Source organism: Chrysemys picta, chromosome 5 (genome assembly GCF_011386835.1).
Source record: "Chrysemys picta bellii isolate R12L10 chromosome 5, ASM1138683v2, whole genome shotgun sequence".
In the NCBI taxonomy this organism is placed as follows: Eukaryota; Metazoa; Chordata; order Testudines; family Emydidae; genus Chrysemys; species Chrysemys picta.
The window spans coordinates 60,878,939-60,894,548 of record NC_088795.1 but is presented as its reverse complement, the minus strand read 5'-3'; the positions used below and the strand labels follow the sequence as shown (position 1 = coordinate 60,894,548).

General features: G+C 44.9%; 1 protein-coding gene across 4 annotated transcripts in view; it reads right to left on the bottom strand.

The window, feature by feature from the left end:
* The window catches only part of FHDC1 (FH2 domain containing 1), a 50,620-nt gene extending 35,226 nt beyond the window's left edge, over window positions 1–15,394 (bottom strand). Inside the window, exons 1-2 of one of the 4 annotated variants that reach the window (XM_005307376.3) lie at window positions 15,201–15,394; window positions 7,525–8,149 (exon numbers count right to left, since the gene is read on the bottom strand). In XM_005307376.3, coding sequence (XP_005307433.2) covers window positions 7,525–8,004 — 480 coding nt within the window. In that variant the 5' untranslated portion in view covers window positions 8,005–8,149; window positions 15,201–15,394. Of the gene's footprint in view, window positions 1–7,524; window positions 8,150–13,017; window positions 13,223–13,267; window positions 13,412–13,630; window positions 13,934–15,200 lie in introns of those variants that run through there. The other 3 variants (XM_042850251.2, XM_042850250.2, XM_005307377.4) reach the window with 3 other exon arrangements.
* Between the last annotated feature and the right edge of the window lie 216 nt (window positions 15,395–15,610).

Here is a 15,610-nt window from a genome sequence, read left to right as displayed (position 1 = left end):
CTCAAATTGGGCACACACCACACAAAAATTGCTCTTCACTTTAAAACACTGGCCCTTAACTCTGTGTACATGGAGCTAATATAACTTCTATTTTTACATACATTTCATCACACTAAACCTTGTTCTGCATTCCTAACATCCATCCTTCTCCCCGTTGGAGTTTTCCTTTGGTTTTCTTCTTGCCCAAGGGCATAGAATAATAGGATCATAGAAATGTAAGGCTGGAAGAGACCTTGAGGTCAACCAGTCCAGCCCCCTGCACTTCAGCATCGTGGCATGCTTTCATATGAGGTTGCCTCTTGTTATTCCTCAAACATTACTTCAAATTTTTCTGGAGTCTGCCTCAATCTTCTCTTTGTGTCAGACCTCCAGTATTGGTATCATCTGCAAAGTCTGGTCAACACAACATATGCCAATTCCTCCACATCATTTATAAAGTTACTAAAATAATGCCAGTTCCAGTGCTGACCGCTACTAACAACATTTGATACATCATCTCAATTGGAGAATTTTTTGTGGCTTGTAACCATCCCCTTCACCAAAGCAGATCTCACATGATTTCTAATGATCTTTTCTAGACAAGTCTCAGGGCTTCTTCTCCACCCTCATCTTCCTCGACTCTTTTGCCTCAAATCCCTCCTCAAAACTCATTTTGCTGGTGAAGCCCATTAACACTCATCACCAGTATCAAGGCAAACCCCAAGAGAACATACCTCCTTGCAGATCAAGCATAATCCAGATTGATCTCTAGCTAGGCTCTTAACATAATCCAGCTGGATGTTCAGTCTGTCAGCCATTGGCAATCTTATATTGCCAGAACTTTTGGTGACCATGTGATCGCTGGCTGAGTAGCAGCATTCCTTGGTAAATACGTTTCACAATTCACTGACCTTCCATCCTAACATATCCGTACCAAGAAAGCCACTGAAACCAAATTAGAACTGATGGAGGCAACTGCTGGACTATGACTATCCTCATTGCTGCTCTTGTTCTGCCACTTAATATGAAACATCTGATGAAGATGGCAAGATTAAAAAATTCACTCCAGTGCTCTTCAGCCTGCCTCAGCACCCACATTTCACTGTGGTACAAAAGAGTTGGAATAACTGGTTCTATATAACCACAGCTTCAAAGCAAGCTTGATGTGGCAATGTCTCCAAACATCACTGAAGGGATTGGAACATGGAGGTGGCTGATGCTACACAAGCGTCCACATCTTTCAAACATCCTCCAGCACTGTCGGTGATGCTTCCCAAGTATTTGACAGTTGCCACCTGCTCAATGTCCCATTTGAACAGGTTAATACGGAGTTCATCATAAACTGGAGCTGGAAGCTGCTTGATGGTAATGGCCAAGAACTTGCTTTTATCCTGATTAATAAATGGACCAATGCACACTGTTTCATGCCTGCCCAGCTATCAGCTGCAGTGATTCACCAAACTAAGCCAACAAGGCACTGTATGGGCATCTTTGAGATCTTGAAGCAAAATGGTGTTCAGCTCAGTGCCATCAACCACTACCTTTGCAAGCTTATTAGTCAACCAACCAATGCCAATATTGAACAATGATGGTAACAGAATGGAGCCTTGCCAAATTCCCGTAGAACTGGAACCCATGCCACATATCTGCCACTGACTTGAACACAGATTTCTATCAGTGACAGTATCTTCCCTGGGATTCCATGTCACTTCATCAGACCCCACAAATGTGCTCAATGCACTAAATCGATGGCCTGATGAAAATCTATAAAAGTGCTGGACATGGCTTATTAAATTCAGTCATCTTCTCAAAAAACTGTCTCAAAAGTAAAGATCAGGTGAAAAGTGGAACCACCAGGTTTAAAGCCACACTGAGTATCCCAGCCTTTGCCATGAAGCACATAAGTGATTTAAGACATTAGCATGGAAGTGAAGACTTTCCCTGGGACCAACAACAGCATAATCTCTCTACAGTTACTACACTTGGCCTTACTGCCTCTTTGAACAGAAGCGAGTACACCATCCTCCTTCTAGCTGTTGGCGAGATATTAGTGCACCAGACGGTCTGAAAAAGTCTATGCAGCTACGTACAATAGTACCCTCACCTGTGTTCAGCAACTCAGGACTGAGGTTACAGAACCCTGGTGCCTTCCCAGATGTCAGCTTACAGGCTGCAATCTTCTTGGTTGAAAGAAGGCAGCTCTACTTCCTGCCCCCCACTTCAAGCAGAAGAGGGACAGTAGGTGGCAGACAATTAAGGAGCATCTTGAAACGGTCTTCCCAGTAATAAAACTGATCTTGTAGACTCTTGTTTCTGCTGCCATCCAAATTCTTTACTGAACAGGCTGATGCCACCTACCACCACAGACACTGCAAAGTTTAATAAAAGCTGCAGAAATCCTGCCTACCCTGTACCACACTAGCAACCTCAAATCAACCACCAGGATTCCTTATCTTTCTTACACAATGACTTGATGACAGTCCAAAGTCAAACCCATTCAGATTTTGCTTTTGCCGTCAATAAATGTGTCTTTAAAGACACAAATTGTAGCCTCACTTTTTCCTGAACTCCAACTGCTGGATTGTTTTCTCACTGAGCCACGGTTGACGTTCAAAGGACTGAGGCTCCAGCACCAACCTGGCAGTGACCAGCACCAATGACTTGAAACAACACCATTCCTCACCAGATGACAAGGAGAGGCTTCAGTCTATATTGTTTCCATGACCGGGAGCAGTTTGGAATAGAAGCTGACCAATAGCTCAGTTCTAATAAAATCTTTTGGTTGAATCTGACTAATTTCAGACAGTTAACTGTGTGGCAAAGTCAGAAACTAATGGTCAGTGTCTAGTTCAGCACCTCTGTATACTTTTCATCAATGACTGTTGACTAACAACTATCATTAATGAGGACATGATTGCTAAGAGTCCTAGTCAAATCATCTGGGCTGTAACAGGTCTACTTGTGAGTCTGGTGGCAGAAGAGAGTCAGTGATCACTAGGTCAGTGGCAACTGCAAGTTCCAGCAATCACTTTGTGTTCTCCTGCTTGATACCAAGATGCCTGAGTATATTTGCCCAGGTGTCAGTCTTTCCTGCCTGTGCTTTAAAGCCACCCAGGGTCACGATGATGTCTTTTCTCAGGGTTCCATTAAGGACTATCTACTGCTGCTGGTAGAAGTCAACTGCATCTGCACTGTTGGCCAAACTGAACATGATGGTACAATGCCAACAGCTGGTATGGAATCAGACTTTGATGAGTCACAGATTAATCACCCACCAAGCCTGTAATACTCATCGGCACTGGGAGAAAGTATAGCGGCCGCCCTTTGCTGGAGCAACCCACCAATGTGGCCTTAAAACAGAAACATAGTCCTCGACTTTCTTTTCTTCACTTGCTAGCTAGTACACTTCAGATATCAATGTTTAGGCTTTTCAGTTACTTAAGGAGGACAGCTTTAGCTGTTTTGGTCAACGTTTGGCTGTTCCAGGCACCAAATTTTACATTTGCTGCCAGCAAATGGCCCTTGCAAGGTTTAATTGGCATTTACACCTCAGCATCCAAGGCAAACTCTTAGCAATTTCAGCTACAAGGACAATTGGCCAGATTGTCACAAGTTGTCAGCTTCAGTAGAAACATCCTCACAGTGTGAACATACAGACCTTGGCATCAATACCAGGTTTACAATGGTGCCAATGGCCACACTGCGAAGTGACCCATTATGGACTCCTCTAACCTATCCACACGGCTGGGTCTAGCCCATCATGCTGGGCAGTACAGTGCCCAGGCCTTGCTGTGTGAGGGACTCCCAGCCAGCATGTCCCTCTCATCTGGGCTCCACCACTTGGGCTGGGCAGGGCTGCTGGCCACGGGGCTGGTGGGCACAGCCAGTCGGGCTCTTGGGGGTTGTGTTCCAGGGATCTGCTGCGCTCCCCAGTGCAGCTCCAAGTAGTCTCTGCTGCCCGCCTAGAACCGGTACAGAAGCCAGGTCAGTCTCAGCCAGTGCGTGGAGCTCAGCCAGGCCCCGCCAGACAAGTGGGTCCTGATGGAGCCTGGCTAGGGCAGGCCCTGCACCCACTCTGGCCTGGCTGATTGCACCGCTCCGGAGGGGCCAAAACAATCCCCACCCTAGGACTGGCCCTGGCTGCGCTACCAACTCAGCCCAGCAGACAAGGTCACCTCCCAGCAGGGCCACTGAGTGTGGCTAGGTGGCAGAGTGCGGGGGAGTGGGTGTCTGGGAGGTCTGGCGGGGGGTGCTGGGCAATGGAGGGTGGGAGAGGTTTCTGTGTTTTGGGGCACTGGGCATAGGAGATCCTGGGGGTACACTGTGCAGTTGTGGTGTGGGGACTGTGGGGGGGGGCCCCTGGGCAAGGGTGGTAGCATGCAGGGCACCGCAGTTGTGGTGGTGGGATCTCTGGACATAGCAGGTCTGGTGGAGTCCTGGGCATAGAGATCTGTGGGGGAGTCTCCAGGCATAAGGGGTTAGGGGGCACTAGGTGAGGAGACAATGTGGCACGGCATAGGCCCACCGCTGAGAGGAAGGAGCACTCTGGCAGCACAGGGCCAGGAGGGCCAGTGTGCGTCTGGCAGCTGCCAGTTTGTAAACAGTGCCCTCGCACTGGGCGGGGTGGAATGGGGCTGCCCCCGCCGCACTGTGCCCCAATGCTCCCATCCAGCCCCTCACTCTGGGGACCGACACCCCCACCCTCCGCACCATATCCCATTGCCCCCTTGGGAGCCCACAAATATCTTTGGCGCGGGCCCACAAAAGGTTTATTCGGCCCTACTTGGCATCCACACCAATAAAAAAGCTATCATTCATCCATCATTAAAAAAAAAAAAAAAAAAAAACCACACACACACACCATTTTCCGCCTATTTGGAATATAAACACCTAAAAAACAGATTTCATCTTGTATCATAGACAGAGCCAAGATTTTTTTCCTGCACTAAATAATACTGTATTCTTACAATATTTTATTTATATAAGACCTGCAACTCCCATTAATGTTAAAAAGAGCTGCAAGTCCTCAGCATCTCAGAGGAGATGGGAGAAGATTAGGATGACCAGATGTCCCGATTTTATAGGGATAGTCTCAATTTTGGGGTCTTTTTCTTATATAGGCTCCTATTACCCCCCACCCCCTTTCCTGATTTTTCACATTTGCTGTCTGGTCCCCCTAGAGAAGATCAAAAAAATACTCAAAACACCACATAAGCAGCTACATACCACCTCTAAACCAAAACAATTCCATTAATGGCTGCAGTGTTCTCATTTCAAAGAAAATCTCACATATCAACACTTTGCTCAATTGGAATATCTCCTAGGGGCATCATGTTTGTTATTATATTAATGAAAGCTATGAAGTTTTGGTAGATATTTTAGAAATCATGTTATCTGATGCTCATTATCCCATCATTCATGATACTTAATAAGCAGAGATTCATTATTCTACTCTTTGCTTGATGTAAAAATTACTCATGGAAGTCTTTAAAGAGTAGCACTATATTTGCTTTTTTTTTTGCTTTTGCTTTTTTTTTTTTTTCATTTGCCCCCCGCTCCCCACCTGTTCACAATGAAATAACCAGATCTCCAATGTTTGTCTATTTCGTTAGTGTTTATAAGGAATTAGTTTCCTTTTTCTAATATCTGCACATTTGTTTGTTTAAACTTTATTTTGACACCCCCTTTTCGAGTCTACTGAAGTTACAAATGTCTGATGTTTTAAATCAGTTCCAACACCTTTTTATTTTCTCACTAAAGTTTGATACAAAGCAGTTAAATTTCCAGCAGTCTCTCTTATTTGGTGCTTGAATTAATATTGGTTCCGTTCTTTGGTCCTTTATGCATATTTAACATTTCCTCTCTGTAAATTCCCTTTGCCTACCAGTACTTGCATTTGCATTTTTACTTCCAGTTTTGCAAATATTTAATAGAAACACTTCCAAGCTGTTTATTCCAAAAAACATAGGTTGTTTGTAAGAGTTTTTTTTTCTTTAAAAAAAAAGGAAGAATAAAATAGAAATACTACTGAGTGGTTCACTGGAAAGTTTTTGACTCTAAAGATTCCCTTAGAGTTGAAGTAAATGCTTTGCTCTCCCCCACCCCACACGACCCCCCAAACCAGATTTCCTGTTGCACCAGAAAATGAAACTAGTCTATGTCTATTGCCCAATATTAAGAAGGTAAACTTGATAAATAAATGGAGAACAACTTAAACTAGATCTAAAATTAGTAACAGATGCAGTGAGCAAGTCTACACTACTGTGCTATGTTGGTACAGCTGCGCCACAGTAGCACATCTGGTGAAGACACACTATGCCAACAGGAGAGCACTCACCCGTCGGCATAATTGCTCCACCTCCATGAGAGGTGGAAACTATGTTGGCAGGAAAGTGTCTCCCGCTGACATAAAGCAGTGTCCACATCACGCTAAGTCGATGTAATTTACATCGCTCAGAGGGGTGTCATTTTCCCACCCTGAGCGACGTAAGTTACATCGACGTAAGCGGTAGCGTAGACCAGCCCTAAGAAAAACATTTGTTGTTTCACTCATATACTTACGCGTTCTCCCCTACATTGTCTCCGAACAGTCACATTAAGAACAAAGTTTTATCTCTTTACAGGGCCGTCCTTACCCATATGCAAAGTACACAGCTGCGTAGGGCACTGGGAAATTTGGGGCACCACATTTCCTGGTGCCCTGCGCAACTGCGTGCTGCTTCAGCCCCTGCCCCACCTCTTCCTCATGGCTCCCGCCCCTGCTCTGCCCCTGCAGCAGGGCCAGGCCTGCACTCACCGGAGGTAGGAAGTGCAGCGACCCGGCCCCAGCCGTGCCGCCAGTGAGTGCTGGGGGGCAAGTTCCCCTGCCCCCCAAGCCAGCCCCCCTTCTCCCTGGCCCCCCCTCCCCACACACACACCCCGCGGGGGGCTGCGTAGAGCCTCAGAATAGCTAGGGACGGCCCTGTCTTTTTACATTTGTGTTAGGATGATTCTTTTATCCTCCTTCAAGATACAACGTCATTTACTTTTGCCCCTCAGAACTACTACTAATGGAACGCTGCCTACTAGATCCCTTTAACAACTCCTTGAAGTCTGTGCTTTCAAAAGTAGCAACTGAAGAGGAAGACAATGACATGGTGCAGTTATGCACATAAAATAATGCATGTAAATTACTGTATTTGTACTCTTCATGTACGCCATGCCCAGGAATGAAGATTTATCAGGGGCTAGCCAGACAGAATCTACAGTAATCACTGGAGACACATTCTTTCTTCCTCAAATACAATATTTTTTGCCAGTAATCAAATTAAGGGACCTTATTGAGATAATTTAAAATAACAGAGCCAGCCTTTCATGAACAAGTATCTTTAAATAAAAGCATAAATCTAACAGTTTATGCTCTGCAAGTTTTTGGGTAAAGTGATAAGAAAACATATGGTGAATAGCAGCTGGTCAGATTTCACACCAGTTTCTAAGACATTACGGTGAATGAGAGAGAGAGAGACAGAAAAACACAACAATGTAGGGCTACTTCTGAATTCTTACCTCTTCTTTAGTATCTTTAAAGGATGATTTCGAAGTTCGCCTTCTAGGACCCTGAGGGTTGGTTTCCTCTTGCTGCCCAAAAAGCTCCTCAATTGTTTTTGTGTCAATCTGGAACTGCTGCCGTCTTGCAGCAATAGTCCAGATATTTGTTTTACCGCGGACTTGCTCTTCAGGAATTGTTTTCCAGAAGAAACTCCGCATCCGTTTTTTTTTGCTGTGGGGGCCATGCCCATTTATAAACTGTGTTGGAGCAGGTGGGGTTGGTCCTGGAGGAGGAGGTGGTGGTGGTGGCGGGGGCACCCCGGGTGGTGGAGGTGTAAAACCAGCACCTGTGACTGAACATGGTGGAGACAATGGCGGGGCAGGAGAAGGTGGTGGCACTTGTTCTGTTGTCGTATCTTCAATCATTAATCCAGTTGCAACTGAAATAGCCCCATTTTCCTTATCATTGACCAAGGAGAGACAATTCATAACATGCATTTTAGTCTCTCCTATGAGGAGAGACTTACTTCCCTGGGTCTCCTTGAAACATTGAACAGTGCAGTAGCAATTTGTGTCAGACACTTTCAAACTCTAATCTGCCAGCAGTGAAAACAATGCAGGAGCCCTGAACCATCTTCACAACCTACAACAAAAGACACAATGGTTCAATTCAGATCAAAGAGACTGGATTTTTCCCTGGTACAAGTAGCAACGTATTAGTGGGAAATATACAAAATTAAATGTAAATGTCTAAGGCCTAATTTTGTAAAATGTATGTACATCCACAATAAAATGTCAGCTAATTACAGGGAATTGCATTTAAATAAAATTAAATATTAAAAACTTTAAATTTAAAAACTTTAAATTTAAAACATTGAGTGCCTCTGGGGAGACCAGAGGTTACTGAAATATCTATTCTGGATTCAATATAATTTTTAAAGAAAGAATATTTATCCCAAGCCATTTCAACAAACGGAACACATTCCAACTATTCATTTTAGATTTAAAATACCATTATACAGATTTTAACATGCAGAGTTAGAATGTACTTATATATTGGCAAAAGCTCTGCTTGAAGCTTTTTAAATGGCTTCCCCTTCATCAGTGAATCAAGACAATGAATCATCCCAGATTGTTCAACTATGTAGCATATGGCTTTTTTGCCCTAATATTTTTCATGCAGTTTTCATTAATAAAGTGTACGGAGTCCCAAAACTCTGGATTGTTAATAAAACTTTGCAATATTTATGGTTACTGACCATAAACATGCATCTTCAAAAAGCCCAGCATCTACATTTTGTCATTAATGGTCATGTTACAATACATTTAACAAAATGTACACAATAGAAGAGAGACTGCAGTTTTATTAGGATGTGTCTTTATAATTCACTCAGATATCTAGATTACTGTAGCTACCTCAATAAGCACGTCTCACTACAGATAGAAAAAAGGTGGGGGAATATAAATTGGAATCATAAATTATATACCCTAAGCTCTATGCACATGCGAAGCTGCAAATATTTACTTAAGAAAACTTATATGTCTAGATGAGATAATCTGATCACTCAACAGGAGTTTTCAAAGTTATTGTGACAACTGCATTATTTTTTTATGTTGCCACTGTGGCGGAGCAGATGGTAATGTCAGTGGCAGCAATTTTAAAGCTAGTTAGTTTTTTTTAAAGGCGCAATTTAAAAGTTTGTCAGGTCACTCATATTAATGAACAGATTTACACTTTTTAAATATTTTCCCTGAGAACACATCAAACTAAAAAGTTTCAAAAACAAGGCCCAACTAAGAATGCTATTGTTTAATCTCCTTATTTGTTTACTGGAGGATGTGATTAAACAGCATTGTAATCCGAGATAGATACTACCAAATTGAGTGGTATTGCACAGGCAAGTAAGATAGAGACTGAAGAAGGAGTACCAGGCAAAGAATGGCAATAGGAAATCTAATGAAGTTACAGCAATGCACTTGGGCAAGAATACTACAAACAAAAGTTTGTTGATTAATTAGCCTTATCTACTTGGCATTATTCCTCCCATTTGACAGAACGTATACATAATTAACAGCAATTCAGATCATTTAATATTTTGGAACAAAAAATACTGGCGGGGTGGGGGAGGAAAAAGAGACACCTTCACCGCTGCCAGATATGAACCATTATAGCATACATGCACAGAGAAAAAAAGTTAGAGACAAGCCATGGGCAGATCTTCTGCTGATGTAACTTGACATATCTCCATTAGCTTCAGTAGAAAGTGATAAGACATCAGTCAATTTCACCTGTGCTCTTCAGAATCTTGTGGGCAGCAGCAAACCAGACATTTACTTCAAATTTACTAGTCATATTCATTTCACTCTCTTGAGTAGTGAAAGTACTAATGAATGTGGGGAACCCAGAAAATACAGGCTCTGAAGCGTTAAGGAGGATACTTTGATGGAGGAAGGAAAAGAGAGAAAAAAAGATGCAAGAAAGAGGTGCTTCAAATTTAAGTCAGCTATCTTCTATATAAAGACTGATAAAATGAATACATCAAGGTTTGTCTCAACTCTCAGAGTGATACACAAGAAGTGGAAGTTTCTAATAAATTCAGATGCATTAGGAAGAACTGGATCAAATCCTAATCAAACAGTACGGGATATGCTAATTCATCAATGTCTCAACGTTAACCACACAAGAGTAGAACTTCAGATACATTAAAGCAGTAGTTCTCAATCTTTCCAGATTACTGTACCCATTTCAGGAGTCTAAGGCCCAAGCCTCGCCACCCGGGACTGAAGCATGTAACTTAGCTTTGCGGTGGGCCTCCCAGTGCCTCTGCTTGCCACCCCCTAATACCGACCCTGCACTTGTGATGCCTCTAAACCTGTCTCATGACCCATCTTGGAGTCACAACCCCCAGGTTGAGAAACACTGATCTAGAGGAGTTGATATATCCCCTGGAGGACCTCTGTGTACCCCTGGTTGAGAACCATTGGATTAAAGTATTGCGGGGGGGAAGAGTTCAGCATGCAACTTCTAGCTGTTGAGTAAAGCCTTTAGATTTCTTAAAACTTGAGATATTTGATTTTATATATTACTTATATTTAAGCTAACTTTAATTTTTGGATACGCATAATGATATAAAAAACTGAATATCTATTATGTATTCATTAACAGCTCAAAACAGTCTTGGACATTAGAATCTGTTCTATTGAGACAGGAAATGTTGGCAAAAACAGAGCAAAGACTGACCTATCTGAAGAGTGCCATGGGGCTTTTAACTTCCTTTTAGAGCACTACTAGAAGTCAGAAAGAAGGCACATAGTTTCCTGTAGGTGAAATATTAAAGTCAAACAGATTGCACTACTAATTAGCACTAAGTTTCATCATTGGGCAAAGCCCTTGAATACACAGCTTTCTGTCCCAAAGTAGAATTATATCAAAAGCTCTACATCTCCCCAAATGTTTTGGTCATTTCTAGAGATGGGACTTATGCTAGAGGCCCCAGAGAAATACCCCCATGCCCCAACTTTTGAAGGGTTTGAGTTTTGTATCCAAATGTTGAGGCTTGTACCCTATTCTAATCAATTGAATAGCTATACATAATCCCAAATGAAGCCTCTATTCCCCAGACTGGCAGGAGTGTTGCAACAGCTGTTACACTCTTTACAGATGAGTATAGGAGATGGATGGTCCAAAAAGGAAGTGAATCATACATTCTATTGCCTTTCCTTGGGGGAATTAACAGGGAACAAAAGCGTCTCCTCTCCACTTCTGTAAGATTAAGCCCATAAGTAGAAGAGGGGGAAAAGCCCCGGGAGTAATGGTAAACCTAATAATAGAGACCATTTTAAACCCACCACTACTGCATGCTGCTTTGGATGATGGCAATAGTGATAAACTTAATTTTTCCCATAACCGGGATGGAGGGGGAAAAAGAAGTCTGGAATGAATGTGTGAAAGGAAAACTACAAAAAACACACAAGCATTCAGCTATTGTTTTCCCACAGATAAGCACAGTCAAGTAGAGGAGGTCACCTGCCCTTAACAGAAGCATGAAGTACCCTAGTTACTAGGCTGAGATACAGAGGAATGTCAAAATTCCTCTCTCAAAGAATCAGTTTGTGGATGCACCATAATACTAGCCACTATTTTGGGTGGGTGGGGGAAGAGAAACTAGCAGACTGGGACTCTGTCTGCACAGCTTATTGATAGCAGCAGGTGTCCCCTTGCCCCTGTAGGAAGTAGAGGGAAGGACATGGGGGGGGGGGACAGCAATTCCGACTCATAACTAGAGGGCAATTCCCACTCCTAAAATGCACTAGGAGTAGGATAGTGCCCTAAACACTTAATTTGATAAAATTGAATTGGAGTTGACATTTTAGAAGGAAGGATAGAAGGGGAGAAGACGTGAGATCAACACTTAAAGACTTCCAACATTATAATCTGCATCTTTGCACATTTGTTACATCTAAATCAGTCTGAGCAGCAAAACAGTTTTAAAGTGATGTCTTTAGTACATGTTTAAGAATGTTCATATTGAAATTGCTGTACACATATTGAATAATATCAGATCTGTAGATCATATTTTTCAAAGGAAAAGGAACACCAATATTTTAATTCAATAGAGCATTTTATTTTTGTCTCACTTATAATTTTATTGTACAGAATTTCACCTATAACCATTCTTCAAAGATGAAGAGCAATAAAGAGCTTTTCTCCAGTTCAGAAGACAAGCATTCTAAAAAATGTTGTTTCCCAACCACAGTAACTGCTGTTTTGAAAGAGACACAAAATATTATATTTGCATACACAAATTAACAAGTGAAATGTTCAGTGTACAAAGTGATTTTTAGAATTCATATTTGTTCCCTTTAGTCCATACCTCCTGTTCTCTACCAAATATATTTCTCTGTAAGATATCTCCCAAACTCACACTAAAACAGCACTGCCTTTGAGTGCTCACACACCACAATCCTCACCACAGTACTTAGATGTCTGGATCTCAACAATAGCTATACAAAGAAGTAAATGGAGCAACTAGTTGCTAACCACAGTTACAGCAACAGAAAACACTGGCATGTATAGCTAGAAATCTAATCTGTCAAAATGTGGGTTGTAAACGAAGAAAGGCTCATATTAATCACAGCAGCTTAAAAGATGACCATTGAACACATCCTGAGAAAATTCTCATATGAAACATATCCCTTAAAAGTATGACTGAAAAAGACAAAGCCACTTTTAGTTCAGTGCACAAGTAAAACAGACAATGAAGACTAGTGACTGTGTGGCCCGTGGCCACCGGACAATATAAAGACATTTTAGTTTTAAAAGCTAGCCTTTTGATTCCAAGGATACTTTTAGACGGTGGTAAAAGACATAGTGTTAATATTTTATTTCTGATTGGGAATAAGAAGCCAAAAAGGTTTGTCCTCTATGCAGATAAAAAGGCATATGTGTGTGTACACACAGAGCTGACTCAAGAGGACCACCCAAGGGGCAGTAAAAAATGGGTTACTTACAGGTTGGTCTTTAACTGAAGGTCGAACTACATGGTCCTGGAAACCTCGGGACACTTTAGGTTTGGCTTTGGAGGTAGGCTGTTTGCCCAGCTAGATTCTGTCCTGTGCACACACTTATACGGGAAATAGCAGTGACTTGATTCAGCTAATTACAGCGAAGCCAGCAAGTGTATCCCGTCGGGTGATTCTTCCTCCCCCTCCCTGGTCAGCTGCAGCCTAGAGAGGAAAGGGTCAACCCCCCCTTCCTTACCTCATTCTCCCAGCCTCTGCTGGCTGCTCTGGGCGGATCCTGAGAGGCAATTAAAGAAACCCTACTGAGAGCCCAAGTTTGCTGAGTGTGTTCAGTCCTGGAGCTAGGGTGAGGTGGTGCGGGCTGCGGCGCGGAAAGGCGGCTCCCTCCCTCCCCCCAGGGAGATGCTGCCTGCGCTCCCCTCCACAACAAGGGCTGCAGCTGGAAGAAAACCCGGCGGCCAGCAGCTGCGTCCTTCCCCACCCCCAGCGAGCGCCCTCTCCTCGCAACCCCCCCCCCCCGACCTCCGTTCCTGCCCGGCTCAGGGCACCTCTCCTCTTGCCCCAGCCGCCCCGCATCCAGGGACCCCAGCCTTGCTCTCACCTCTCGCAGCCACCCTTCCCACCAGCGGGAGCTGGGGCAGCTCTGCGCTCTCCCACCGCGTGCGCAAGCAGCGAGACGCCCTGGGCCGGGTGCAGCACGGCCGCCTGCCCCTCTTCCCGCACGGCCCGCGGCTGCACCTGGCAGGGGGCGGAAAGCCCCGCCGTGTCTATGCCAATCCCTCCCTATTGTTTCTCCATTCCGCCCAGAGGCGACAGGGGGCGCTGCAAGCCGGGGTCCCAGGCTCCTCGGGGCACCCTGCGCAGCCAGGGCGGGGCTGTCTCTCCATGCCCTAAGCTGACCTCAGTCCCCAGAGCCCCCGCAGCAGCAGCAGGGATTCCCCTTCCCAGCCACCGCTTCTCTCCCCTGCAGGCTCGCGCAATGCACTGGCTCCTAGGCTGCGACTCAGCCCGTCCCATCACTCCCGGGAGGAGAAAGACTCGCAACCATGGCTGCGGCTCAGCAGACAACAGCATTTCCAGCATCAATCACCGAGGGGGGCGCGAAGAGAAACACACCCGTGTGAAAGCTCGAACAGATCACGACGCAATCAGGGGCCCATCAATACGTGTCTTGGTCTGCAGCTGAGGGGGGAGGGCTGTACCCGCCTCCCATCTCTTCAACTTCAGGGGACTCACAGTGGCGCATAATTGCAGATGAAGCCCTGGCGACTAAGATCACCCTCCACAATGCAAGGGTGCAGCATGGACCTGCCTTTACTTTTAATGTCCTTTCCCCCTCTGAAGTTGAAGATACTGAGTAGGGAGTTAAGCAAGCAGTAAATATACGATCCTGTGCGAGGAGCCAGAGAAAAGCAGCATTTCAGACTCCAGTAAAGTCACAGTGGCACAGGTGCTGGAACTAGGGGTGCTGCAGCACCCCCTGGCTTGAAGTGGTTTCCATCATATGCAGGGTTTACAGTTTGCTTCAATGGCTCTCAGCACCCCCACTGTACAAATCGTTCCAGCACCCCTGCACAGTGGTGCAAATATTTGATTTTTTTAAATGGTGGGGCCTTTGAAAAAGACAGAACCAGCATCTACCTTAAAATGAGATTGTTCCTCTTCTTTCCAGGGAGAAAAATCGATTTTAATTTGCAGTAGAAGGAAAGGGGGGGGTTATGGCTGTGTTATTACTTCTTTTTAATCCTGCGGGAACAGAAGCGAGGTCTCACTGCTCCTGAGCCCAACCCCTACACTTCATCACCCAGCCAGGCGCGAGCACTCCCAGGGAAGCCCCAGTAGCTCAGGTCCAGATGATCTGGTTTCTGAGCTAATGCACAGACCGGCCGGAATGCTGGGCAAAGCCGCAGCGAAAAAAAAAATGAAGAATTCAAACAGACCTGCGATACGGTCCTAACCTCGCTCAGCAAAAGCGCGGAAGAGAAGGCGGCACGCGTGACAACTCTATAACGCAGCCTTCCCTTGGCCCCTTGTGCCCGTGCCCCAGTAGTCGGGAATTGCCATGTAAACAACATCCATGTCCATAACAACATACATGATCCACTCACATGCAGGCTTCAGTCGCGCTATTCGCATGTCACAGCCTTGCTCCCGTTTTCAGGGCCACTTACCTTTTCTGCCTCCAGTCGCACGGAACCCCCCGCGGCCCCTCTCCCCCTCCACAGGGGCGGCGTGAATGCGCACTGCCTCTTCTCTCTCACTCCCCACTGCCTTGGTCTGCCGCTGGGCTCTTCCCCGGGAATCCGGGATAATGCCACCACCTCCGCCCATCTCACTGCAGCCGGGACCAGGCAGCAGGAAGAAGGAGGTAACACGCAGGCGCAGCACTAGGCGGGGCTGCCTCAGGTGACAATGCTACCCTAGTCTCTCCAAGCACATAGCAAAGGACAATAAAGCCGGGTAGTTTTTAATTTTCTCTCCACTCCCTGGGCAACATCAGGCTTCCACTGAAGTCCGTGGTGAAACTCTCCTTTGACTTCAGTAGTACAGCATCATCAGGCCCACCCTTTGCATTTGCGCC